Source organism: Protomyctophum parallelum (assembly GCF_964188405.1).
Source record: "Protomyctophum parallelum genome assembly, chromosome: 13".
Classification (NCBI taxonomy): domain Eukaryota; kingdom Metazoa; phylum Chordata; class Actinopteri; order Myctophiformes; family Myctophidae; genus Protomyctophum; species Protomyctophum parallelum.
In genome coordinates, this window is record NC_139708.1 from 31,145,721 (window position 1) to 31,172,584 (window position 26,864).

A 26,864-nucleotide genomic window follows, 5' to 3' on the forward strand; every position below is an offset into this window, starting at 1 on the left:
CTAGGGCCCACTGGAGCCAAGTGAAGGGACTAGGGCCCACTGGAGCCAAGTGAAGGGACTAGGGCCCACTGGAGCCAAGTGAAGGGGACTAGGGCCCACTGGAGCCAAGTGAAGGGGACTAGGGCCCACTGGAGCCAAGTGAAGGGACTAGGGCCCACTGGAGCCAAGTGAAGGGACTAGGGCCCACTGGAGCCAAGTGAAGGGGACTAGGGCCCACTGGAGCCAAGTGAAGGGGACTAGGGCCCACTGGAGCCAAGTGAAGGGACTAGGGCCCACTGGAGCCAAGTGAAGGGACTAGGGCCCACTGGAGCCAAGTGAAGGGACTAGGGCCCACTGGAGCCAAGTGAAGGGGACTAGGGCCCACTGGAGCCAGGTGAAGGGGACTAGGGCCCACTGGAGCCAGGTGAAGGGGACTAGGGCCCACTGGAGCCAAGTGAAGGGGACTAGGGCCCACTGTAGCCAAGTGAAGGGGACTAGGGCCCCTTTGGGCACAGTTGTGCATGTTGTTAGTGCACAGTGCAAGTTTTTTTTTTTTTTTTACAGCATGCATGCCCGTTCACTCATTAACACAGTGTATATATAGAGCAACGCGAAAGGTATTCGTTCCAGTGTTGTTACTTGTTCATATGCTACAGTGTGTACGTTATAGGTCGATTTATGGTGTTGATGACGCTAAGATGACGCTAAGACTGTTATTTACACAGCATTTTATTTAGACAGATTATAGGTTTAATGTCTGCCTGCTATCCTACAAGTTGTTACGTTGTAGTACTTAACCACTTAAGCTCTGTTTCAAAAAAGAGAAATAAGAAGGCAAAATGTACAGATTTACAAATTTGTGAGCTTGTGCATCGGCTATTTTTTGCTATTTGTGAAATGGTTAATGCAGGTCACTTCCGTTACTCAACCACTTACCCTGTTTGGTTGGCCGAGTACTATAGGGTTCATCCTGTCATTCACTCTGATCTTGCGCTTTGTAGCTCAAGGCACTCAGGATAAGAGCGTCTGCTAAATGCTTACCTATTGATTGCAGATTGAGTGTACTTCTGTCTGTGTGCTTAACGTCCAACCGTGACAACGACCCTGTGCACTTCCTGTGACCTGACAGCGAAAAGGGGGTCATAACCCCCCCCCTCTCTCTCTCTCTCCCTCCATGCTATCCAAGAAGCCTCTCTCGCCCTCTCTCCTGTCCGTCCTGATGTTACGGGGTCTACACACCGTGGTTCCCAGGCCTCCTCGCTGACAGGGCATTTAACGGTCGTCTGGCCTTTTGGCCCACGATGCCGGGCACTGGGAGGGGGTTACAACGCGGAACGCGATGCTTCCGGGCGCTGTGGGGTCGTGTAGTACAACCCTCGGCTATCTATTCTACACAGCAACACACTTGAGTCACGCAGCACGTCACAGGCAGCACGTCACAGCACGCACACACCAGACTCACAAAACACATGTCTGAGGCTTGCAGCTGTATACCACCTGAAATGTGTCCTTTATTGCAGTGGTTGTCAACCTTTTCAGCCCGCGGTGACCCCCACAAAGAAACACATGTGAATTGGGGGACCCCACCCCCTCCACCACCCAACCTGACTAGCACTTTGAAGAGTTGAGACATTACATTTAGTTTGATTTAGTTCCACAGATAAATATTGTGAAAATAGCAGAGCTTGTAGATCGGTTAGATCTTTTTACCAGCTGCTATGCAATAGCAAGCTGAGTCTATCATGGATGAGCAAGCTAGTCCTCTAGAGTAGAGTAGGAGAGTAGTGACACGCTTTGATCTCGCCGCAAAGCGGGTGCCTTATGGGCTATAGTTCCAAACATTGCTCCTATGGCTGGAACTATCCCATTGAGATAGACTATTTTAAACACTATCTTGTCATACAACGGTGTGATAGTAATCATTGCTATAGTGTTCAGTGACAATAAACTTAAATTTTAAGTTTATTAAAGCGATTGATTGCCAATGTGGTCCTTTCAACATATCATCATAATATAGAGCTTTGACTTTTTTAACCATAACATTTTAGTTTTAACCAAAACATATCACTTACCCTATACCTTTAACTTAATACCTTTAACTTGTATTGTCCTCTACCACCCACAGACGAAAAATTTAAATAAATAATCTTATGTTATTATCCATCAAGAATGTTGAAATGTTTAAGGCCTCCTCTGGGGGCCCCCCATCAGAGAGAGAGAGAGAGTGTGTGTGCGCATGCAGGCCCTCACATGCCCACCCATATCCCCTCCCAGTCTAGAGCTGTGTGTGTGTGTGTGTGTGTGTGTGCGTGCGCTGGATCCCCGCCAGTTTATGACCAATGACCTGGCTGCTTTATGTCTTTATGGGCCAGTCTGCCCCAGGTAACTACAGCTTTATAGGTTCGAGAGATCGGGCCTCGCTGATACTGTGCATGTGATTGTGTGTGCATGCATGTGAGTGCTTGTGCATGCATGTGAGTGTGTGTGCATGCATGTGAGTGTGTATGTGTGCATGCGCGCTTATGGATGGACACATGCAGGATTGCACGGGTGCAACAGATAATCGAACTTGTTGATTCAATTGATTATACAAGATAGTCGTCATTTTAGGTTACAAAGAATGTCAAGAATAGTGAAAATGGCCCAGGCCGTAGCGTAACGGTCTGGGCACCGGACTGGTGATCCAGTCGCGGTGTGCCGCGGGTTCGACTCCCGGACCCGACACGGCCTTTACCGCATGTCATCCCCCATCTCTCTCCCGTTTCCTGTCAGCCTACTTTCTATCCCTTAAAAAATCAATAAAAGGCGTAAGCCGCAAAAAAATATCTTAAAAAAAAAAAAAAAGAATAGTGAAAATGGCCGATCTACAAGCTCACAATCCCTCACATTGCAACACGTGAGCTTCTAGATTGGCTATTTTCATCATTTTTGCATGACACCATTGTGCGAGCACTGCAAGTATAACATAACGCTTAGATGATTTTTGTTTTGACTTGATTTTGGTATATATCACAATCTGTGTGTCTGTATATGCTTATGGATGCATTCTGAACACACATCGTTCTCCACATGCGGACCATGTGGATTTGTACGTAGATCATAACTAAGAATGTATTTGTGTCTGTTGGTATGCAACTCCATCGACACGGCCATGTTTAGTTAGAGACCCGGGACCGCAATGGAAATATGTTTTCATCCTCGACGTGTTGTTGTCGGTGAAAAGCATGTACGGCATGTAGGCCTACTGTTCTTTTAGATTGACGTCCAAATAACATCTAAAATTCAATAAACGGAACGTAAAAAAAGGGAAAAAAAAGATCCAACCAAATCAATTCGGGCATTAGTGGGCATCGCGCCATTCGGCACGGGCACTCGCTCGGCCAGCACTTTGCCCCCTGTCAGCCCCGCTGCTGACGTCAAGCCTGCCTCGAAACATCGAGGCGCGACATATCTGTGGCTTGCACAAGAGTACAACGGCAATGGTTTGCTTAGTTTTTTCCCCTTGCCGATTGGGGTGAAGATTATGAGCCAATGGTTTGTAGAGATGTTTTTTCTGATCCCTCTTATTTGTCTGACATAAGTAGAACGTGTCCGTGTGTTTGTATGTGTGAGTGCGTGTGTGTGTGCGTGTGTGTGTGTGTGTGTGTGTGTGTGTGTGTGTGTGTGTGTGTGTGTGTGTGTGTGTGTGTGTGTGTGTGTGTGTGTGTGTGTGAGTGCGTGTCTGTGTCATCATCTGTCCTGTCGGCAGCAGCTGAGCAGCCACAGTGTTCTCTCACACTCGCTGGGATTTCATGTAAAAATAAAGATTTGGGGTTTTCTTTTCTTTCTTCTTTTCGTGTCAACATTATGCAAAACAGACATGTGCTGTCAGAGATGATGCGGTCAGACAGCCCAGTTATGCTAAGTTGTCTCGTGAAAAGTGTTTAACTACATAGTACGCCGTTAGAGGCATACTTGGTATTTAGCGAGATCGCACGCCGATGCGCTACGAGGCCCTGCAGAGTTCGCTGTGACCTCGGCGGGTTGCAGAGGACTCGCTGGAGGCGTGTTCTCTGTCGGCAGGGAGGGTTTGTAGCCGAGACGTGCGGTGGTGATGGAGGATGCTGCTGACAGGAGATGGGGCTCAATGACAGGATGGAGCGCTAATGAAGCACGTATTACGGTTCTGGTTGTGATTGTTTTGACAATAAACGGCTCTGTAAGGAGTGAAGTACTGGCTGAACCCTGCGGGCCTGCACTTTTTAGTTTAGCTTTGTTTAACCACTTTTGTAAGCCCTTCACACTGAGTCGTACGACGAATAGTGGGAAAATGTATAAGCTCACAAGACGTCGCCACACAATGCATCACTATGACACTATGTCACTGTGACACTATGTCACGATGCAATGCGGCATGAATGCAACACGTTTGCTTGTAGAGCTGCTATTTTCCTCTTGTTTTATTAAACACATTTTTTTTAAACATTTGGACTTTTCTTTTTTTTTAAAGGGAATTGAACCAGCTACTCTCTGTGTAGCAGAATCCATGTGGTGTGCGCCCTGCCTACTCGACCAACAGGTCACCCCCACACTTTGACCATATTTAATCATCGTGACCCAAAATCGTGACACACGGCGTGTGTGTGTAGGTGTAGGTGTGTGTATGTGTAGGTGTGTATGAAGTGCGGGGGGTTTAGTCGGGGGCTGGAGGATATCAAAGGAGCCACTCCAGACCTGTTGACATGGGGTCTGTGACGCAGCGACTTTAATTAAGTTCTGGCACATGTTTTAGATAGTGTGTGCGTGTGTGCGTGCGCTACTACCAACCCTGTGCTTGCAGGTTGTAGGGAGGGGGGGGGGGGGGGGGGGGGGTAGTGGGGCCCCGTGGAGTGAAGTAGAGAAGAGGGGCGAAAGCAAGCGCCTGGCAGTCCATCTGAGGGCCTCGTCACTGGGGCTCAGACATGACCACAGCTGGCCTCCTCCATAGTACCACCAACAATCCTGGGCTTTCTTCCTGCTCTCGAGAACGCAGCGCGTCAACTCTAATGCCTTTCTAATGAACTATGGCTACTGAAGGTAGCAGGAGAGAGGCATGCAGGCCCAGTGCCCTTATTAAACACTCACGCACGCTCTCTCTCTCTTTCAACTCTGAGTGTATACAAATGTAATCAAATGGACATCAAATTACATTTGTATACTCAGAGTTACAAATGGATAACTTGACACTGTTGATTTCACTGTGTAACTCTCTCTCACTCACTCACTCACTCACTCTCACACACACACACACACACACACACACACACACACACACACACAGCCTCACAGTCACATGAACACACATGCTGCTGAGTGGAGCAGGGTTACTGACAGGGACAATACTGCAGTGAAAGTGGTTTGGCCAATCACCATTGGCTATGGGATATGTAATATTATAATAATAATAATAATAATAGTAATATGTAGTCGCGGGCCTTTCTGTGTGAAGTTTGCATGTTCTCCCCGTGTCCCCTAGGTTAGGTATACCCTCACAAAAAACATGCAGTAATCCTGGTCTATAAACTACCTCCCCCTGGCCAGCCGGGGCGCCTGATGGAGGAGAGAGGAACTGGTTGTCAGAGCAAGTGTAGCACCCAGGATTACATTCGATATTTGAAACTGGGTGAAAAAAATGGGTTGCAAAATCGTGGGATAAAAATTATAAAAGGAATGCTGGGTCTTTGAAAAACTTTTTTCACGCACACAACAATGTAATAGTTTTCTTTAAGCTCACAATGCGTCACACTGTGACACGTTGCTGTCAATTTGGCCGTTTTTGACTGATATTTTTAATAGGAAATAAGTGGTTATGGTCACTGTGGTTCCGTTGCATGTCGTCTGGGTTGCCAGTTATTATATTGGGGCGAAGAAGAGAGGGACCACACTGGAGCCAGTCCATGGCGCTCACATTATCTAATATCATGAGAAACAGTCACGAGAAGAGAAGCCTGCGAGGGAGAACGTTATATGTTGAAGTGAGGGTTATGGTTACGTCTGGGAACATTTGGTCTAGCTGCTGCTGCGCTCATGGGAATGGAGTGTAACATGGGACAGGGCTAATTGAAACGGCCTTAAGGATTGTGGGGTGCACGCTGGTGTGAGTGTGGAGTGCATGCAGCACAGCTACAGTGTTAGCGGTAGGTTCAGGCCAGGCATGCATGTGGTTTTGGAGTTTGCGGTGGAGATCTTTTAACCCGGCCGATGCCAAATCTTGCACACATACTCCCTGGATGCCAACGATGAACCTCTGCCCCACATTTTCCAGAACGGCCTGATATAGCACTACCAGCAGGCCGTCTTTTGTAAAACAAATGTTTTGATATTACTCCTCCATATTTTGTCCATATTGTAAATCGTTACACAGTATCTCTATAGTCATGTGTTCAAGACTGATCTGTCCAATATTTCATATTCCATCCTGATTGGCTAACATTGGCTTTCAAAGTTTGCAGGATTGACCCGTTTTGAACAAAAATCCGCAAGTCATGAACACACACGTGCAATTTACGTGAAATCTTTCACATTCCTACATGGCTGAGGAATATATCCCACCCTTTTCACATTGGCCTGTTATAGCGCCACCAACAGGTTGATTTTCGCAAAACACATTTTTGGAACAAAATGCCTCAAATCATCCAATTGCCATCCAAGGCGTAAGAAGACACCTTTTTCACATTGGCTTACTATAGCGCCACCAGGAGGCCACAACCTGACCTCCACTGTAAGTATATTTTCATGCCAATAGCCTACTTTTTGTGCTTTTACTCAAGTCAAATTTTGAATACAGGCCTATTGGAATATTTCTGCACTTCGGTATTGTTACTTTTACTTGAGTAAAAAAAAACCTGAGTACTTCCTCCACCACTGCTTCTGACCCACATAGTCCAGAGTCAGACCCAGGTCTTTGGTTCTGGCCGCGCTGACACCATCGCATCCTGGCCTGCCTCTCTGTGAGAACCAGACCCAGGTCTTTGGTTCTGGCCGCGCTGACACCATCACATCCTGGCCTGCCTCTCTGTGAGAACCAGACCCAGGTCTTTGGTTCTGGCCGCGCTGACACCATCACATCCTGGCCTGCCTCTCTGTGAGAACCAGACCCAGATCTTTGGTTCTGGCCGCACTGACACCATCACATCCTGGTCTGCCTCTCTGTGAGAACCCGGCCTCCAATAAAAGCCCATAACATAGTCCCACGCAAGCCAAAGAAATGTGAGTTTATGATGCAGGCCGCCGAGCTCATTATTTCCGTGATATGCTGTTTGTTTGCTTTCTTCTGGCGTATTTTTAGTGCATTTTCGCTTCATTTTTAGTACTTTAAGGGCTGTTTGATACGTCGCTAAAGCCTTGCCAAACCCATGCTCTGGCTATTTTGAATATGCCTCTGTGATGTCTTTAATTAGGTTATAGGATCACGTTTCACTGTAAACTAAGTCCCCGTGGCGCGCTCTTCGTTGTTGTGTACAGTTTCAGACCATTTCAATTGTCACTCATGTAGAAATACAGGACAATGTCCCGGGCCGGCCTAGCGGTCCGAGCACCTATAGGCTAATCCAGCCTGACAGCACGTCGCGGGTCAGACTCCTGATCTCCACGACCTTTGCTGCGTATCACTACCCATCTCTCTCTCCCATTTCCAAATAAAGGCAGAAAAAGCACCAAAAATATAAAAAAATGTTTTATAATATTAACGAATTCTGGGCGGGAGTTTTAAGCATTATGTTATACTTTAGCTATTGAAAAATAGCAGATCTACAAGCTCATGAGTGCCGCGCTACGAGCTTGTAGGTCTGCTATTTTAGAAAAATCGTGAAAATGCATTCGGCACAAATCTTTGAATGTATATTCTTTCAGAGCGAACATTTTAACTCAAATCTTTGCTTCTGAGGGGTTCCTGGAATAACATATTTTCAGATGGGGGTCGGTGGTCAATTACATATCATTTTTGGTGGTCCTCGACATGAAATATGGAGGCACCATTGATACAGAAGATTATTTTTTTAAATTCTACGTCAGGCCTAAATGGGATAAGAAATACAGAACAATGTGGGTTGACCCGGGTGCTTCGGAGCGTCCAGGAGATTCCAACTGAAACCTGGCCAGGACAGCCAGGGTGAAAATACTGTTCCCTTCTGCACTAAATCCTATTTGATCAACAGTGGATTATTCTGCACCAAATCCTCCTGTTGTTATGGGCAACCTGAACACCTGTGGGACTTAAAGGATTCATCAGTGCATGTCATTGTCTATTCACAGCTTCAAGCATATCATACATAAACCTCGACTGTCCGCTTAATTATAGCTTAATTTTTAAGCGCTACATTTTGGCCAAAGTTAACCATCTAGTATCCGTATTCTGTAGGCATGACATAATAGGCGAATAATTCTTCAAAAATAGCCGATGTACAAGCTACGCAACATATCCCTCTACAACATGTTGGTGTAGTGGTAAAAAAGGAGGGGTCCAAGTACAGACCCCTGTGGAACCCCGGTCAGTGACGTACTGTACAGTATATAGCACTGGTTCCCAAACAGTGGGTCGTGGACACATTTAGTATGGGTCCCTTCATTTTTGTTCTTTTACATTTAGTTTTTAATTATTTCAAAACATTTTCAAAAAACATTCCCCTAAAAAAGCAAGCATTTTCATGAATTAAAAACTAATTCAAAGAAATTCCATAAATTAGAAAACAAATGTTTAATTAGTAGTGGAAAATAGCCGATCTACAAGCTCACAATGTGACATGAAGCGACGCATTGTGCGCTTGTGGATCTGCTATTTTAACTAGTTTGGATCCTGGCTGGGCAAACATTTCTCTTTTGGGTCACGGTTAAAAGGTTTGGGTATCACTTGTGCATAAAGGGTTTAAGTGCCTAGAATGTTGCTGGACCCTTACTTTAATATTTGAGACAGTGTCTAATAATTGCCCAGGTAATTCTTCATGGATGATTGATTCTTGTCCGTAAATCTTTTCTCCAGCGTCTATTTTCGGCTAGACGATTCAAATCAATCCGCTTTAAAATACATTAACATCACTCACTTCACTTGCCTACCGTCCAAAAGCTCTCCCAGAAAGCTTTGAAGAGGAGGACCAGCTTGGTGCCTTTCCCGTCAACCCCCTGCTCACGCCAGCTTCATTGAGGGACGAGCGCAGCGCTAATGGCTGTATTTGTGAAGTGCTCAAACAGATGGAGTGTGCTGAAAAACCTCCACCATCTCTCAAGAATAGAACTCTCTGAACTCTACCCCTATTATCTATTATTACAGTACTTCTCAGACAGTTTTCAATTGATGTGTATTTTGACCGTCATCTGAAGAGATTTTGTTACAAAATGATATATATTTTTAAGTCAATGAGCCAAATGCTTATGGGAACACTTCATCATCTCACTGTTCCAGAGAAGCTCCACAGCCATCAATGGCCAGGCTTCATCAAATCTTACCCCATAAAATAATTGGGTGAATTTGCTGGCATTCGAAAGACTGCCAGGGCATTTCAACATGACCCTGTTGAACATGCTAGGCACCCTAAAGACCACCACTATGGTCCTTTAAGTGTGTTTAAAAACCTCATCTGTCTCTCTTCATGCAATCTGAGTCCTTCATGCAATAACGTATTGGCAGTAAAATCATGGAATAAGAATTATTCAATAAAGAGATGAATTGATAGAGAGGGTCATGAGATAGAAGCAACAAAGAGATGAACTGATAAAAAAGGGGGTCAACAGAATATTTTGTACATTTAGTTCTCACATGGCGGCTGGTCATATGCTGCTCACTCATTGGGTCAAGATTTTTGGCATGAACCTGACCGTGAAAAGAAGAATGTGGTATTTATGGAGGGGGGGGGGGGATGCTCTTTAGTGATAGTTTTGTATTCATCTCACCGCAGCAGTTCTATTCCTGGCCTACCTTTATGTGAATCACACGACACACGCGCGCACACATTAACATCTCTCATAGTCGTGGCTCGAATAAATCTGACACTAGACACGTCTTCTTTCCCTACCTCGTTTGCGGTTTTTCCACAAATTCAAATCTCGTGACAAAGTGTGCTGGAGATCAAGTTGCAGCGCTGCAGCGTTTGACATCTCTGTTCATCGCCACTGCTGGGAAAGCCAGCGCAGGTTCTCACCCAACAACCTCTGGAGCACATCGGTGGCGGCCAGAGTCCGCCAACCGCGACTGTTTATACGCGGTGACCCACCCCGAATGTCCTCGTCGTCCTTTTCCGATGAACCAAAACATTATCTTTGAGCTAGAACAACTCTGGTCCTCGGTCTCTAATACGGTTGGCCGCAGTGGGAACCACCAGAGCAGTCGCCAGCGATGGGACACCAGAGACATACAGTGACAGCTCGTATGATCTATAGGCGGTCTTTGGCTGCATGCTGATAGAGTGGCCTGTTTGAGTTCACAGTTCAGCAGACCCCCCTCACCTCGCTGATGGCACCACCCAGACCACCACCCCCCCTCTGACTCCCACTGACCACAGTGACGTAACCAGGCCATGTGACACAGAGGGAACAGTGTCTGTTGTTGTTGGGGGGGTTGCTGCAGTTACATCCTAACTATTAGAAGCAGTGGGTGAAAGAGAATCAAATTAAGCAATCAGCAGCGATTTGGCAATGAAATGAGCTTTGAATATTCCCTAAAATCTGTCAAAAACAATTTTCCACTTTCGACTTGGCGTCTCTATTTTTTTGTATTTCACTAACGGTTGAACATGGAAAAAAAAATCAAAAGCTTTGAAATATGTTCAAAAATAGATGAAGCTTGTGAGCTTGTAGATCAGGTATTTCTGCCTAATCATGACTAAGTAACAAGTATAAACTGGGGCTTGAGTTGTTAATTCCCGAAGACCTATTCTGTAATGTTCTACTGTCGAGCTTGTTAACTATGCCTCACTGTTTTATACATACGGTATAAGCTGTACCTGTACAGTGTGTGATAACAGGCCTATTTTGGTCTGTCCCAAAAGAGCAGAGTTGTGTTGGCACACAGAAAGGGTCCTTTCATGGATAGTGATCTCTGGTCATTACAGTTAGCCTAGCTTAACTCATGCCCCTACAGAGCTACAGGCTACTTTCATTAACTCTGCATAATGCACCGCTGTGTCCTTGTGATGCTATCTGCTCCAAAGGACATGCCAATGTATGCACAGGTGTGTGTGTGTGTGTGTGTGTGTGTGTGTGTGTGTGTGTGTGTGTGTGTGTGTGTGTGTGCGCGCGCAGCACTCATACTGGGCCAATTATCTGATTTCTGGAGGTAGTGCGTGTTTGTGTGCACGAGCCTGTGCTTATTTGTCCAGTGACTGGACACTTTCACTTGGGTGCCCTCCAGTTTCTGTCCACTTTGAGAGATAATCCCTCTCCCCGCCAAATCCTCCCAGCAGATCACAGCTGTAGATAGTTACCTCTCACCTGCGTCTGCGACCCCCCCCCTCCCTCCCCACCTCAGCCCCCATGCGGTCCCAATGACCTCCCTCCATCCCATATTGTCCTTCAAGCCCCCTCCCCATCTCCCTCCATCTGTCTGTCATCCACATGTCCGTTCGTCTCTCCCATTATTCCATTTTTCAGATGACCTACCTACAGTACAGTGCATTATCAAACGACAAAGCATTCTCATGAACACACACACACAGGCACACACATGCTCTTACGCACGCAGAAAGGCAATGTAATAAGACTAATATCGCCATCATATCTGATGGTGCTGAAGGTTGCTGTCATGTGTAGAAGGTCATTTCATGATGCACATTAGGGGTCTGTGGACGATAGAGACATGAGGTGATGGCAGACGGGGGTCCCCCGCCCCTCTCTCTCTCTCTCTCTCTCTGCCCTCATGTGTAAACTGTGATGGCAGCAGAGTGCTAGTGACAGACTAAAGCCAGGAGGGTTAGATTTGTGAACCATTTTGTGAACCAACCAGGAGGACGTTCTGGGAGCGCTGGAAGGACTTGGAGAGGTGCAGGGTGGTTTGTAGGAGCTGATGACCTCGTTGCTGGTCTGTAAACAGCTGTAGGTGGACTGTAACCAGCTATAGGTGTATAGGGTTGGACTCAGGGGCGGCATTCAAGATTCAAGATCATTTTATTGCCATGTCAACAGAGTTGATTGGAATTAGTTTTAATTGCATTGCAGTAACAGGGGATAGAGACAACACCTCTCCTCATCCTCTCCTCAAGTGTCGCCACTTCACAATAACGTGTCTCCCCTTTACCTCCCATTTTACCCAGGTTATTAACAGGACATAGGTGTAACTTAACATGGTGGGAGAGAGAAAGGCAAGGGGTTCAGAACCCCATAGGAATCGTTTAAGGGAACCGTTTTAAGGAATCGGACCGTTAAGAGGGAATCGCTAAGGAACCGGAATGGTTAAACTCCTAAAGCAGGGGTTTTCAACAGGTGGTCCGTGGACCACTGGTGGTCCGTGAAGGTATTGCGTGTGGTCCCTGACCATGCATTTAGTAATGTAGCAAAGTTAAGATTTTGTATTTTCTTCCACGGAACAGTGCACTAAACCTTTTGTGCACTGTTCCGTGGAAGTGTGTCAATGTTGTCAGAATTACTGGGAAGTCTGAGGTTAAGAAATTCCACAGAAAAGGGTAAGTGTACCAGTTACCTCATTGAGTCATCATTATTAGGAAACAGTATTCCATAGCAAGTGTTACGAAAGCACTAATCTTAGCCCATATCGCATTGCAACACAACAGTGGTCCCCAGGTTGATTCTTAGTCAAGGTGGTGGTCCCTGGTTCACAATCAGTTGAAAACCCCTGTCCTAAAGGATCCCAACCGTGTATATGTTGTTACATAGGGGTGCATACTTAGTTTAGACTAGTCATTGGTTAGACATGAGTTAAGGCTAGGTTTAGGTGTGCTGCCCCGTGGGAGGTTAGGGTTAGGGTGAGGGTTTGAGATAGGTTGTAGTTGTAGGACTAACCACTGACTAGTCTAAACCAAATACTGTCTCTCTCTCTCTCTCTCTCTCTCGCTCTCTCTCACATGATGTATCACAGTCTGGAACGCATCAAAGTTCTGACTTCCTCGCATCATCATTATATGATGAGTATTAAGTACTTTCGTGTGTGTTTGGCCGTGTTCCCTTCACTCCAAACTGCACTGAAAGTAAAGGGGCTTATGTCTGGATTAGTGTTTTCGGCCTGATCAGGAGTGGCGGTACATTGGGGCACCGCATGCACGCACGCACGCACACACACACACACACACACACACACACACACACACACACACAGACACACACATCACAGTCACACACACACACGTCTGTTTACATCATGAATGAAGCCTCTTAATAGTTTTCCTGCTCATTCATAATCAGCCCATGTGACCCAGATCTGGCCGCTTGCCTCCGTCCCAGACGTTAACCCTGTGTGTGCAAATTTTAGCGTATGTGTGCATGCATGCGTTATTGTGCAGAACCTGTGTGTGTGTGTGTGTGTGTGTGTGTGTGTGTGTGTGTGTGTGTGTGTGTGTGTGTGTGTGTGTGTGTGTGTGTGTGTGTGTGTGTGTGTGTGTGTGTGTGTGTGTGTGTGTGTGTGTGTGTGTGTGTGTGTGTGTGTGTGTGTGTGTGTGTGTGTGTGTGTGTGTGTGTGTGTGTGCGTGTGTGCGTGCGTGCGTGCGTGCGTGCGTGCGTGCGTGCCCGCCCGCCCGCCCGCCCGCCCGCCCGCCCGCCCGTAAGCTTTCCCCTCTGTGGGAAAATGGTCTATTGGCGAGGTGGACCATGAAGGCGATAGTAAACACTAACAGAGACCATTATTTCCAGAGATAAAGCTCCATGCCTATTACGTTACTGTTTGACTTGTTGTACATTTACTGTGAGAAAACCACAGATAAGGCCATAGAGAAAGTGAACGCAATTTGGACAAACATGATTGAGATTGTTGGACACAGAGACATGCTTTAGCTTCAAGGACCCCCATAACTGAGTGTGCAAATGGAACCGAATTTGCATTTTGCCCAGACTCAGAGTTACAGACCTGTAAGTGTGTCGTCGTCATCCCCCCCCCTTCTCTTCATGTCCCTCAACCCCACTGTGGCCCCTTTTTCCACCAAAAGAACTTTGGACTGGTTCCGTTCTAGATTCTTGGAACCTTGGTGCTTTCGTGGAACGGGCGGACACTATTTGGTTCCAGTTTAGAACCACCTTAAAGGCGGTGGGTCCCAAAGTGGGGACCCTAGGGGTCCTTTAGGGAGTTCCAGGGGGTCCCCAGCTAAATGATATAGGAACCAAATGGACCTTTATGGGTCTGTAACTCTCAGAGTGTACAATTGGAACCAAATGGCCCCGTTAGGGTCCATTTGGTTCAATTTGTACACTCTCAGAGTTCAATTGAACATTGATTTTACAATATAAATTGGGGGTCCCAGAGATAGAAATGCCATTAAATGGGGGTCCGTAGACTAATGCATGGCAAACTGGGGGTCCTTGAAATTAAACGGGTTGAGATTCTCTGCTAGAGCCGTAAAAACGTATCTTATGGGGGTCCCTGGCACATCATTTCATATGGGGGTCTGCGGGCTAATTAGTGTCAATTTGGGAGTCCTTGACATGAAGAAGTCTGGGAACAGCTGCTTTAACGGTTCTGAACCAATTCATTTTCAGTGGAAACACTCTGAACTGGTTTAATATTAGGCGGGAAAACGAACCGAACCGGTTCAACCCCGCTGGAAAAAAGGGCCTGTGAGAGCCACCGGTACCAGAGCAAAGGAGAGGGCGAGTGAGTGAGCGAGCTAGAGAAAGTGGCGACGTGGGGTAAGCTGGGCGGTGTGTGGGAACGGAGGTGTTTAGAGACTCCCTGTGGTCTGACTTGGACATGGGAACACAGAACCTCCCTAACGAAGCGTGGCCGTACCCCCCCCTTCCCCTAGTCGACTTCACAGGACCTGAGGGCGGAAGGGGAGGGCTCGTGTTCATGGTCACAACAGGGAGAGAAGGTAAGAATGGAACAGAAAGAAACAGGAAGGAAGAAAAAGGGGGGTGAGGGTCAAACCACCCACCCCCCCTGCCCCGAACCTCCTCAAATCAGTTCCACTTACGTCAGCTTCGACCTGGGCTAAACACCTTAGTTAGTGCGAGACCACCATGGTGTCGGAGGAGGCAGGAAGGCTTTGTTCACGTGCACAAGTCTGCTCAAGGCAGAACCTTTTAGACTTGCATGTTGTCGTTGCGGCAATTTGCTTCAGTATATAGTACAGTATTATACACCGGCCGGCCTGCTGCTTGACTTTCCGTACTGTGTGTACTGTGTGTCGACAGTCATTCCTGGTATTTATTTTATTTTTTTATTTTACTTGATTCCAGCATGAAAATGGATTAAAGATGCCAGATATTTCCATTTTTATTCCTCAGAATAGAAGCTCATATGGTGTAGTGACTACATATGCTATACTAGAGAGTCTGTATGTCTGACTGAGCATGAGCCTCTTTCTTTTCACCACAAAGTAGTAATGTCCTTCCCTCAGCTGTTTTTCTTTTCCCTTTCCTTCTCCTTTTCAGAGTCATTCGTTAACTTGTGCACACACACACACACGCGCATACACACACACGCGCGCGCACACACACTACACTACACTGTACTGTATATAAACGTTGCTTAAGATACCAAACGCAAGTCTGTCATTACATTGTCGTACATATATATTATATATAGATAGAGCCTTACGTCACCGGTCTGTCATTCTTGGTTGATGTGGGGACGTGCATGTGGCCTCTCTCTCTCTCTCTCTCTCTCTCTCTCTCTCTCTCTCTATACAGTACATCCAATACAGTACTGTAGGTCATCATCGGAAGCGCTTCACTCTCTCACTGCCTCTCCAGCTTGTATCTCAAACGGTGACACATGGCTCAGCGGCTCTGTGATGTGAAGTGGGCACGTCAGCCGCCACTCACTGTCCTCTTTCAGCGTCACTGGAAGTCCCCTTGGGAAAGTCAAGCAGCAGGCCGGCCGGTGCTGCTCTAATGATGGCCTTGAAGGGAAGGAGGGAGACAAGGGAGTGAGATAGTGGTGAAGAGAATGGGCGTTTGTGTGCATGAGGCAGGGCTGTTTTTGTGCAAGCGTGCCTCGGCCAGTGACATGATTTATGGCTTTGTTCCCGGTCACCACAGCCGGTTGTATCCCCCCCCCATTCATAAGTCATAAGCTCGTTGGGTTCCGTCATCCTACAATCTGCTTACAGCGAGTCATGGGAGGAGGCGGATGACTGGAGTCTCCAGGTAGCCAGGGGCGTCTCTCCGGGGTGAAGTCGTGCCTTTATGTCACATCGTTTTTCGGTCGCGTACTCCTCACCCCCTCTTGAGCAACAGCCCATTCCTCACACTAAACGAGAGTGTTGCTGTCTTTATGAACAGCGAACTTTAGATTTGCCTAGTGAATGTGGTTCTAAGCGATTGTGCTTTTGTTGAACTTAATGTGTTTTCACGGTTGAATTGAGTTGTTATTCTTTATAATGACTGCTGCCTGTTCCACTTATTTTGATATGTGTGGAAATAAAGCAGTGCAACTTCTTCTCGCAGTGCAATAGTCGTTATTATCCTAATATCAGGAATAATTCTTCCATCTAGTGGTGTCCTTGCGCAATGGCAGCCCAATGCCCTCAATTGACAGTTGAAAGGATTATTTAATCATGCTACTCCTTCACAATATTAATTATTATTCAAACGTATCTCACTCTGGCTCTCTTTTCATTTGTTCTCCCTCGCAGGACGCCGATACCTCTGTTTGATGTTGACACTGGTCTGCTCATCGTGGCTGGCATGGTAAGACATCCACTCATCTCTCTCTTGCTTGTTCCCAATGGATTAATTGCGACTGTAGGTCACAGTTTACTATGAAAACCTGCAAAACCTGTCAGTCAGTCCGTCACGCCTCAGGGCTGTCAGTGACACGCTCCATATATGGCCAATACAGAATTCATTCCATATGTTGATCTCTGACCGCCCAATGCCAAAGCGCCAGCGCTCGCCCAGCAGTCTGCCGTCACCCAGGCGGATGCGTGCATGTAACCTCGCACTTTAGGGTGAGGTCGCTTCTCGCCCTCTTACTGGCGTCTTACTGGTATTTATGGAAAAGGTGTTTATTCTACAATCTGATGTCAAAACATTTCCCTAAAAATAGCAATAACCACTGCATGAATTAAACTTTGTAGAATGACAGAGTCGCGCTGCTAGATAGCCCATCCACTACTAGTGGATGTGCTATTTTCACAGCATGACACCAGCATATTCTGGGGCACGTCTGGGTGAATAAACACTGGAGAGCCATTGTAGCGTAGGCTGCCTTGTTTTCTGGACAGCTCGAGGATCTTCTCCTTGTCAGAGAAATAGTGCAGACGTAGTATCATGATGCGAGGTCTATCCTTCTTATCATTTGACTTTGCCCCTATTCTGTGACAGCGGTCAACAACGATGGGGTTCTGGAAGTTCTCAGCACCGAGCACCGTAGGGAAGAAGGTGGCTGCGAACCCAACCGGGTCACCAGCTTCAGAATTTTCAGCTAGATAATTTTAAATTCTGTCTACGGCTTCTGCATTCTAAATCTAAACATTTCTCCTGTAAGACTTTGTTCTCCTTTGCGATCGAGCCCAGTGAATGTTCCAGTACAGCAACACGGTCCATAGTATCACTCAGAGATCTCCCCATGTCTGATTGCTCCGAAGCTAACTCTGTGTGTTTGGAAGACAGCGAGGTGAGGTCTTGTGCTATTTCCGAGCGAATGGAGGCATATTCAGCTTTTGCCTCTTCACGGAGTGCTGGGATATCCTTTTTGATTTCTTGCCGTATGGTTGCTATTTCAGTTTTTATCTCACAGAGCCCTGCCTCCCGCGACGACTGCAGCTCCGCTCTCAGCATGGCGAGGGAGAGAGGTTGTTTGTCGGGGTCCATTTTAGGAAGCTGTGATTTAGTTGACCTCAGTTCCATAAACTTATTTGTACTTTAACTAGTTGCACGTGTAGTTTGAAATAAAAGTGGCAGTTTTGGCCAAAACAAACTTGAATAAATGATAAAACTTAGACGGAGCACTTAACCATGCGGCTACTCCATCTGGGCGGAAGCGGAAGTTGACACCAGCATATTCTGGACAATAAATTAAAGATATATATATATATATATAATGTACACTCTAGTCTAGGCCTATTCTTTTTGCTTCTAATAGCATGCCCAGAATAGTGATGCTTAATACTCTGACTGTTTTCTCCACAGGGTGACGCTGCTGTGGACTGCTTTGAAGTAACAGCCACAGAGCCATTCCTCTCCCACGGTACAGTAGGACTTCTAAAAAGCTATGATTTCAAATTCTTTCCCGAGTGCCTCTGTCGTCTGTTCCTCATTGTATTTTACCCATTTGTGACTCCCGTGTCCCGTGCAGTGAGCCACTGCCTGACGGACGCCTCGACGCGAGGGGTGGCCATGGTGCCCAAGCGTGCACTGGACGTCATGTCGTGCGAGGTGATGCGCGTCCTGCAGCTCAGCGACAGCTGCATCGTACCGATCAGCTACCAGGTCCCTCGCAAGGTGTGGACAGAATACACCACCGTTCATGCAACTGCCATCCACCTCTCTTAACTATCAGAATATGATATTTAATCATCATGCCATTACACGGCACTGTCCGGAAAAAAACCCCCATGTTAAACATACTTTAATTGAACATACATTTATACATTATAACATGTTTTATTTATATTTAAGAGAGAGATGGATGGATAAATCTGGTTGATTGATTTAATACTTTATTATCAATTGCAGAAGGAAAAAAAGCACAGTGAAGTACAGTTCAATACATGGTCTGCTAAGAGGATTTAAACCAAGAAAGCACTATGGCTTGTTTCCATTGGGGTCCTTCCTACCCAATTCATCAAAACAATGAATGCCAGACAAATATACAAGCCTATGCAAAACATCATATAAAGTCAAAAAGTAAAACATATGTACAGTCAGATCACATTGATCTACTGTTATTAACCAGAATGACCAAATGTTAAATCGTTTCAGCAGCATTACAGAAGTCACATGTTGAATTAAAATGTCAATGCACTGTCTGTGTGCTTGCAGTCGGGGCAGGAGTTCCATGCAGACCTGTACCCGGACACAGTGGGCTCTGAGCCGGCCATGTCTGCTGAGGAGTGGTGGCAAGGAGGGAACACGCAGGTACACACACACACACACACACTGCGTGGTCACACCATGCACATCCTCTTCATCACCTCATACACTGCTTGGTAGTCTTCATCACTTCATACACTAGTGATTCCCAGCCTTTTCTGGATCAGGGCCCACTTGAAAATGTCGAAGGCATTCGCGGCTCACCCATCTGACCAATTAAGGCGTGCAATTCCAGAGCATATTTATGTTAATGGTCAATCAATCTTTTGTGTTGCGACTTGGATCAATGGAACTAACGTCATAGGCGCCATTCCTGGGTGTGACTTCTCACTTGGGCACCCAGGAGAAATGACCCACCCAGGAGAAATGACTTCTCACTCGGGCACCCAGGAGAAATGACGAGCACACGGGCACCCAGGAGAAATGACGAGCACTCGGGAGGCACCCAGGAGAAATGACGAGCACTCGGGAGTCGGGACATGCGCGGGGCATGGTTTACATTACATTAATTTGATAGCCCACCCACTGAAGTTACATTTAATCAATAGCGTTTTGGCATCAAGCCTTCCTCAGTGATGTTTTGTGTACCAGGAGGCAGGACTGATAGACAGACATGACAAGGACTGTAAAAAAAATATATATATATATATAGTGCACGCCCAAAGTGTATGCGCCCCCCCTACTATCACACACTAATAAACTACTGGGGTGCGCTCGTAGTGAAGATGAATACTACTTAAAAGGTAAACTATTTTTACCTAAGATTGGCAAGGGGAGAACAGGGGGCGCGGGACGCTGGCAATCATTGAGTTAAGTTCTTATTGGTATCACTATGAAAACACTTTGAAGAAAAAATAGCATGAATGTTTTAATTTTTTTTTACATTATATATATATATATATATTGTTAAAATATTAACATTATACAATGATCAGCTTTTTGCCAATTACTTGGGGGCACACTTGCAATATCCTCTCAGCCCACTGGTTGAGAAACACTGATCTTCATCACATCATAATAATAAAACTAATATCTGGGACTTATTTAGCGCTTTTCATGATACCCAAAGACGCTTCACATGTGGGGGGGGGACACAACTTTATTATAAAAAAAAACAAGTAAAAAATCATACATATATCATCATCGCCATGCACATCATATCATATTCGCAGGTTTTTGGTAGAATACGTTTGCCCAGAGTGTGTCCCTCCTGTGTGAAACCTGTGGTTGTGTGTTGTTGTCCTCAGGTGGAAACAGTCAACCTCAACCCCGACAAACGGCCCAAACCCAGGGCGCAGCCAGCCAAGCAGGCGCCTGCAAAGAAGGATCTGCCCAGTGGCGGGAGCAAAGAGGTGAGTGACAGATCAGCGTCAGGAACAAATGTGTTGTTGACCTGCGTGGACCAAAAACCCAAATGTTGTCAACTGTCAAATGTCAAAGACTGAGTTTAACATACATTCTCCATAGAGATTAACCACTTGCTAATAAATAAATAAATACCCTCTATTCTTTGTAAAACTGACCTCTCTTTTCCATGTACACCAAATCTCTTCGCCAAAAATAGCGGAAATAGATTCCAGATCTGCATTGTGAGCTTGTGGATCTGCTGTTTTTTGGAAAAACATTTTAGGAAACAATTTTGAAAGATTTAGATTATTTGCCCAAAATAGGGACATCAATATGGCTAAAAGAACATACAGCTAATTCCATGATATCATATGGATTGCTGTAAAGCAGCTAAAAGCATTGTTCTGGTTCTTGTACGGTAGTGTAGGAGGCTGCATGGCTGCCCCAGTGCTCCATCTTAAAGCATTGTTCTGGTTCTTGTGCGGTTGTTGTAGGAGGCGGAGCCGGGGCGTGGCTGCTCCATCTCCAGCAGTCCTCTGACCACGCCCACCAGCAGCGCTGCACCGTCCAGATCTCCCTCCTCCACCTCTGGACTGTCCTCAGGGTTCCTGCCCAGTCCCAGCCAGAGCAACAAGGCTATCCACAGCCTGCTGGGTATGTGCGCACACACGCACGCACGCACGCACAGACACACACATACGTATGGTATGTGTAGAGTGAAAAGCTTGTCCACCACTGAAGAGTCCCTGGTTCGTTGCCTTCCAATGAACACAATGGACCCTTTTCACAGCAGCCAATTTGGCAGGTAAACACAGCTGAAGATAATAACGTTAATTGAGCGTGTGTAGGTGACTAGACTGGGATCATACTCGTTCGTACAAAATTGTTGAGAAACTGAAAATAACAAAAACAATAGTTGAAAACAGTTGTTGAGTATGTGGAGTGTTTAATGTTATTGTTAACATGGAACCCTGTGTGTTCTTCTGACCGGACCCAGGGCCAAGCTCCAAGTTCCGTCACATCCAGGGGACAGTGCTGCACAGGGACACCCACATCTTCAACCTGAAGGGCCTCAACCTCACCACACCTGGAGAGTGCGACGGCTTCTCTGCCAACCGCCAGCGTGTGGCCGTGCCCCTCGACACGTCCGGTGGCCAGATTGCCATCTTAGAGGTACTGATGTTTTAATCAAAAGAGATTGATAGACGCCTTTAGGTCCTTTCAGATGTTGTCGTCTGCTCCAGGTCTGCTCATGAGGGCCGCGGGACGAGTAGCGGGAAAAAAAAAGTAAACTGAAAGGACAGTAGTTTTGACCAAGCATCTATACGAACACAATTGGCTGCGTTTATTAAGTTTTTCCTTCATTTATATACAGCAGCATAAGAGAGAGACAGGAAAAGGAGGGCATATAGAGGAGGAAGGAACAATGTGTTTGACTGAATCATTTCCCCTCTCTCGTCTCCTCTCAGCTCTCTCAGCCGGGCAAGCTGCCCGACACAGCCCTGCCCACTGTCCAGAACTCTGTCAATGTGGTCGATTTCAGCTGGGACCCCTTCGATACGCGCCGACTGGCCGTGGGTAAGTTATCAAGCATGTGTGTGTGTGTGTGAGTGTCAAGTGAGTCAATACATCCATCTTCACCTCCTGGTATGGCGTGTGTTTGCGTGTTCTCATGGGCTCATTTTTCACTTCTCTTGCCGCGCCAGCTGGTGATGACGCCAAGATCCGTGTGTGGCAGGTGCCAGAGGGAGGGCTGACCGAGACGCTGACCGAGCCGGAGCTCATCTTGCAGGGTATGACGGACATGAAGGATAGATAATGTGTGGACCACTGTTCTGTTCAGTGTCCAATGTATGTCTTATCATCATGCATATACAGGCATGTATATCACGGTATATCACAGGTATATCACAGGCAATATTGTATTGCCCGATGCTACAATATGTCGATGAATAAGAATGTACGATACTGATGCAGGGCTGACCTCGATTTGTCGAATAGTCACATATAATCGACTAATCGATCAAGGGAGTCTTATTCGATTGCCAATATCTTTGTCGAATCATGCAAAGTTTTATTTTTATTTTGTTTTTGCATAATTCGACTGAGAGATTGTCTTATATTGTTATATTAATTAAAGCAGGTCGCATTCACTATGGCATCGTAAATTTCCCGTCTGTCTTACTGGTATATATCATGATTTATTGGGAGAAACCCGATAAGGTATATGTTCAATCAGACATTAAGCCTATAGTCGACTATAGGCAATATTTTGCCAATCAAATTCGACTATATAAATTATTAGTCGAGGACTATATAAATGCTTAGTCGAGGACAGGCCCATACTGATGATGATGATGATGACGACAGGGTGAAATTCAACAGGAGTAACTGACTCCGTATTGCTTCCTAGGTCACACAGAGAAGATCTACTCCATCAAGTTCCACCCCCTGGCCAGTGGCCTTCTGGTGTCCTCGTCCTACGACCTGACCGTCAGGCTGTGGGACCTGGAGACTGGACAACAGGTCAAACTTCTCACTGGACACCAGGACCAGGTTGGTGGAAATGCATTCTATCCCAGGGTTCTCAAACCTTTTATTACCTCAGAATGGAACCAAATGGAACTGCAAGTGGTCCATTTCTACACTCTCAGGCCCCTTTTACCGCCAAAATAGCTTTGGTTCTAGAACTGGTTCCGTTCTAGATTCTAGGAACCTGGGTGCTTTCACGGAACCAGCGGCCATTTTTTGGTTTCAGCTCCGAACCAACTTTAAGGGTTCTAAAACAATACATTTTCAGTGGAAACACTCTGAACTGGTTCAATATTAGGCGGGAAAGAAGAACCAAACCCGTTCAACCCCAGAGGAAAAGGGTCCCAGTGGTTCAATGTGCACAGGGAAACACATCTGGTTGTCACTGTTCTAACCTTGGGGGAATGGAAGCTATGAAATCATCAGTCAAGTACGGGGGTTCAAGATCTTCATCCTTCGCCTCAGCCAAGGTGAGAGAATGGATCTCATCATTTAAAGCCTGTCCATGTTAGGGAAGCAGAACAAAGGCTTAAACTGCGTGTCCGCTACAACATGTGGATATGTTCGCCTGCCGGCACACTGGAGGGAATGCTGTCAGATCCCCATAAATCCCCTCCTGGCTTCACTCCCTTTCAGATCTTCGCCATGGCGTGGAGTCCAGATGGCAAGCTGCTGGCCACGGTTTGCAAGGACGGGAAGGTCCGCATCTATGATCCGCGCAAGTCTACCGAACCAGTGCAGGTACAGTATGGACTGCATGTAGCAACACATACGTCTACCGAACCAGTGCAGGTACAGTATGGACAGCATGTAGCAGCACATAAGTCTACAAAACCAGTGCATGTAGCAGGGCGGCTGTGGCTCAGGAGGTAGAGCAGGTCGTCCAATGATCCATGGGTCAGCGGTTCGAATCCCGGCTCCTCCTGTCTACATGTCGAAGTGTCCTTGGGCAAGACACTGAACCCCAAATTGCTCCTGATGTGCTGGTTGGTACCTTGCATGGCTTCCGCCCCAATCGGTGTATGAATGGGTGAATGTAATGCACAATCTATGTAAAGCGTCTTGGATAAAGGCGCTATATAAATGCACCATTTACCATTTAGCAGCACATAAGTCTACCAAACCAGTGCAAGTACAATATGGACATGTAGCAGCTCGGATAATGGGGGTTTCGCTGGTTATGAGTCCCATGATGTGGGTTTGAAATTTGTCTTTGTATGCCTTTGGATTTATTTAAAAATAATAATAATTATAGTTTAGTTTATTCGCACGATAAAAACAGTACAGAAATATGTGCAGGTGAGAAAAGAAAAAGAAAAGAAACCCATGGAGGGCTTATATGTGGTTCTCACCAAAGAAATATCACCAAAAATAATATACAAATAGTAAGTAGACAAAGTAATCAAACATAGGAAGTATGTGTGTGTGTGTGTGTGTGTGTGTGTGTGTGTGTGTGTGTGTGTGTGTGTGTGTGTGTGTGTGTGTGTGTGTGTGTGTGTGTGTGTGTGTGTGTGTGTGTGTGTGTGTGCGCATGCATGCCTGAGCGTGCCTAAGTGTACAGTACATGCATGTCTGCGTGTCTGAGTATGCACAATAAAGCTACATTACGTTAGAATCAAGTGGAGAGAGTTGCTTCAAGAGGCTGGCCCTCAATCTATGTTTAAAGTTACAGAGTGAAGATGAGGAGTTGGCAATAAGTATGTGTGAATTCCACAGTAAAGAACCTCTGACTTGAATGGAGAACTGGCTAAGAGTGGTACGACTGAAGGGAGGATGAATATTATCAGATTGACTAGTATTATAATCATGAACTTGAGAGTTGGTCTTAAAATATTCTTTGAAAGGTGTAGAAAGCATATTTGGAAGGTAAGTGCATGTATAGATGAAAGAACAGGACTGTACTATGTTAATATCATAGACAATACATTTAGATCTTTAAACAGAGGAGCAGATGGAGCCAAATAGTGAGAAGAGGTAGCTATTCTTACAAATGTATTTTGAATAATTAATAATTTGTGTAAATTGGATGGATATATACTTGCCCAGACAATATTGCAATAAATGAGATATGGATAAATCAAACTGTAATAAAGGCTTAAGAGGCAAGCCTGATGAAGCAGGCCCCTAATTCTTCTGATGATACCAAATGACCTTGAAACTTTGTTGTATGTATGTGTAAAAAAATACAGTTAAACAAACAAATGCACAATGTGATTTATTTACATTTAGTGATTTGCAAGAAACCATTCAGATAGCATAGCTATGCCAGAATTAGCTTCCTTAATGAGAGATTTGACATTTTTGTGAGTTAAGATCAAATTCGTATCATCAGCAGAATTGATGTAAACAAGAAATAATAAGGGTCCAAGAATAGACCCCTGAGACAACTTGACTTTGGATGAAGAACAACCAAAAGATTACCTTGCCTTACCCTACTACCATGACATTTACTTTGGCTCCATGTATGTATACGTAAAACAGTACACCACACATCCACAAGGTTTTTCGTTCGTTCATTCTTTTATCTTCCCCCCCCCCCCCCCCCCCTTTTGTTTTCCCTTCATTTAGTCCTTATAATTCATCAAAATTGAATGTCTGTCATGTTGACAGTATGGGCATAGTCCTCTGTGGTGTGGGGATATGGCGAGAGATATTTAAGTTTGTCTTTCTCTCTTGACAGTGTAAACAAACACTTTTCTGAAGAAAAAAAAAAAGAAACGAAATAATCCTTATGGGTTCATTATTCTCTATCTCTCCTCTCTCTCTCTCTCTCTCTCTCTGTCTGTCTGACTGTAGGACGGCCCTGGTCCTGAGGGCCACAGGGGGGCTCGTGTGGTGTGGGTGTGCGATGGCAAGTTCCTCTTGGTGTCCGGGTTCGACAGGTAATGTATACCTCGGTATCTGTAGAGTTGTTTTGAGCAGAGAACTTCATCCTGATGAAAGTGGAGCAAATTTCACATTACAGTCTACAGTCTAAGATTTTTTACCACCTGTTGTTTGTGGGGCTGCAGAGGCAGTGAGAGAGAGCTCTCCCTGCTCCCAGCAGACTGTCTGTCCCGTGGAGCCGTGGCCAGTACTCAGACAGACGTCTCCCCTTCCACCCTCATCCCCTTCTACGACCCCGACACCGGCGTGGTCATCCTCACTGGCAAGGTAAACCAACACACTGGTCCTCCACGCGTGGGCCGGGAGAATACTGCAGGTGGGCCCCCAAATAATTGGCCAAACACTGAAGATTTTGATGATGATATAATATGTATCAACAAGGGATGTACAATAAATGAGAAGTTAAAGTACTGTATACTGCGTTAGCTCCATTGATCCAAGGTGGGACACTTTCAAGATTTTCATCCAGGAAAGTTTGAGTACCACTGAACCAGTGTTATTTTTTTCTGAATATTTTGATTTAGTCTTACAATTACAAACCATTTAGTCTTCTGAAAAACGTTTTTGACCCAGGTACCCCTTGGAGTAGAGAAATGTTTCCAAGTACCCCCTCACCCTCGCAACACCGATAAGCATATACTTACAACCTTACATTTAAGATGCCATTGGAACTATTTGTTATTATATACTTCATTCAGACCCATTTCACAGTCGTAAACTAAAAACACTACTACAGGGCTATTCAACTAAATAGTTCAGGGGGCCACATGGTAGCCGTGGTATTACGAACATTAAATGATTTGTAGGGTTTTGGTTTCTGGTTGACACGTCTTCTAATCTTCTAATCTATGCTTTGTGTCTTCCAGGGTGACACACGGGTGTACGTGTTTGAGATCGTCCCGGAGGCTCCGTACTTCCTGGAATGTAGCAGCTTCAACTCACCTGAACCCCACAAGGTGCAGGCGTCATCCATT

The 26,864-nt window shown here is 45.8% G+C and overlaps 1 protein-coding gene across 1 annotated transcript in view; it reads left to right on the forward strand.

Annotated features, from left to right (window-relative positions):
• The window catches only part of coro7 (coronin 7), a 171,116-nt gene that overhangs the window by 139,360 nt on the left and 4,892 nt on the right, over positions 1-26,864 (forward strand). Inside the window, exons 10-23 of the mRNA XM_083780156.1 lie at positions 16,725-16,779; positions 18,223-18,280; positions 18,389-18,534; positions 19,075-19,170; positions 20,373-20,477; positions 20,967-21,126; positions 21,470-21,645; positions 21,942-22,050; positions 22,179-22,265; positions 22,886-23,028; positions 23,641-23,745; positions 25,801-25,886; positions 26,016-26,157; positions 26,757-26,846. Coding sequence (XP_083636282.1) covers positions 16,725-16,779; positions 18,223-18,280; positions 18,389-18,534; positions 19,075-19,170; positions 20,373-20,477; positions 20,967-21,126; positions 21,470-21,645; positions 21,942-22,050; positions 22,179-22,265; positions 22,886-23,028; positions 23,641-23,745; positions 25,801-25,886; positions 26,016-26,157; positions 26,757-26,846 — 1,558 coding nt within the window. The remainder of the gene's footprint in view (positions 1-16,724; positions 16,780-18,222; positions 18,281-18,388; positions 18,535-19,074; positions 19,171-20,372; positions 20,478-20,966; positions 21,127-21,469; positions 21,646-21,941; positions 22,051-22,178; positions 22,266-22,885; positions 23,029-23,640; positions 23,746-25,800; positions 25,887-26,015; positions 26,158-26,756; positions 26,847-26,864) is intronic.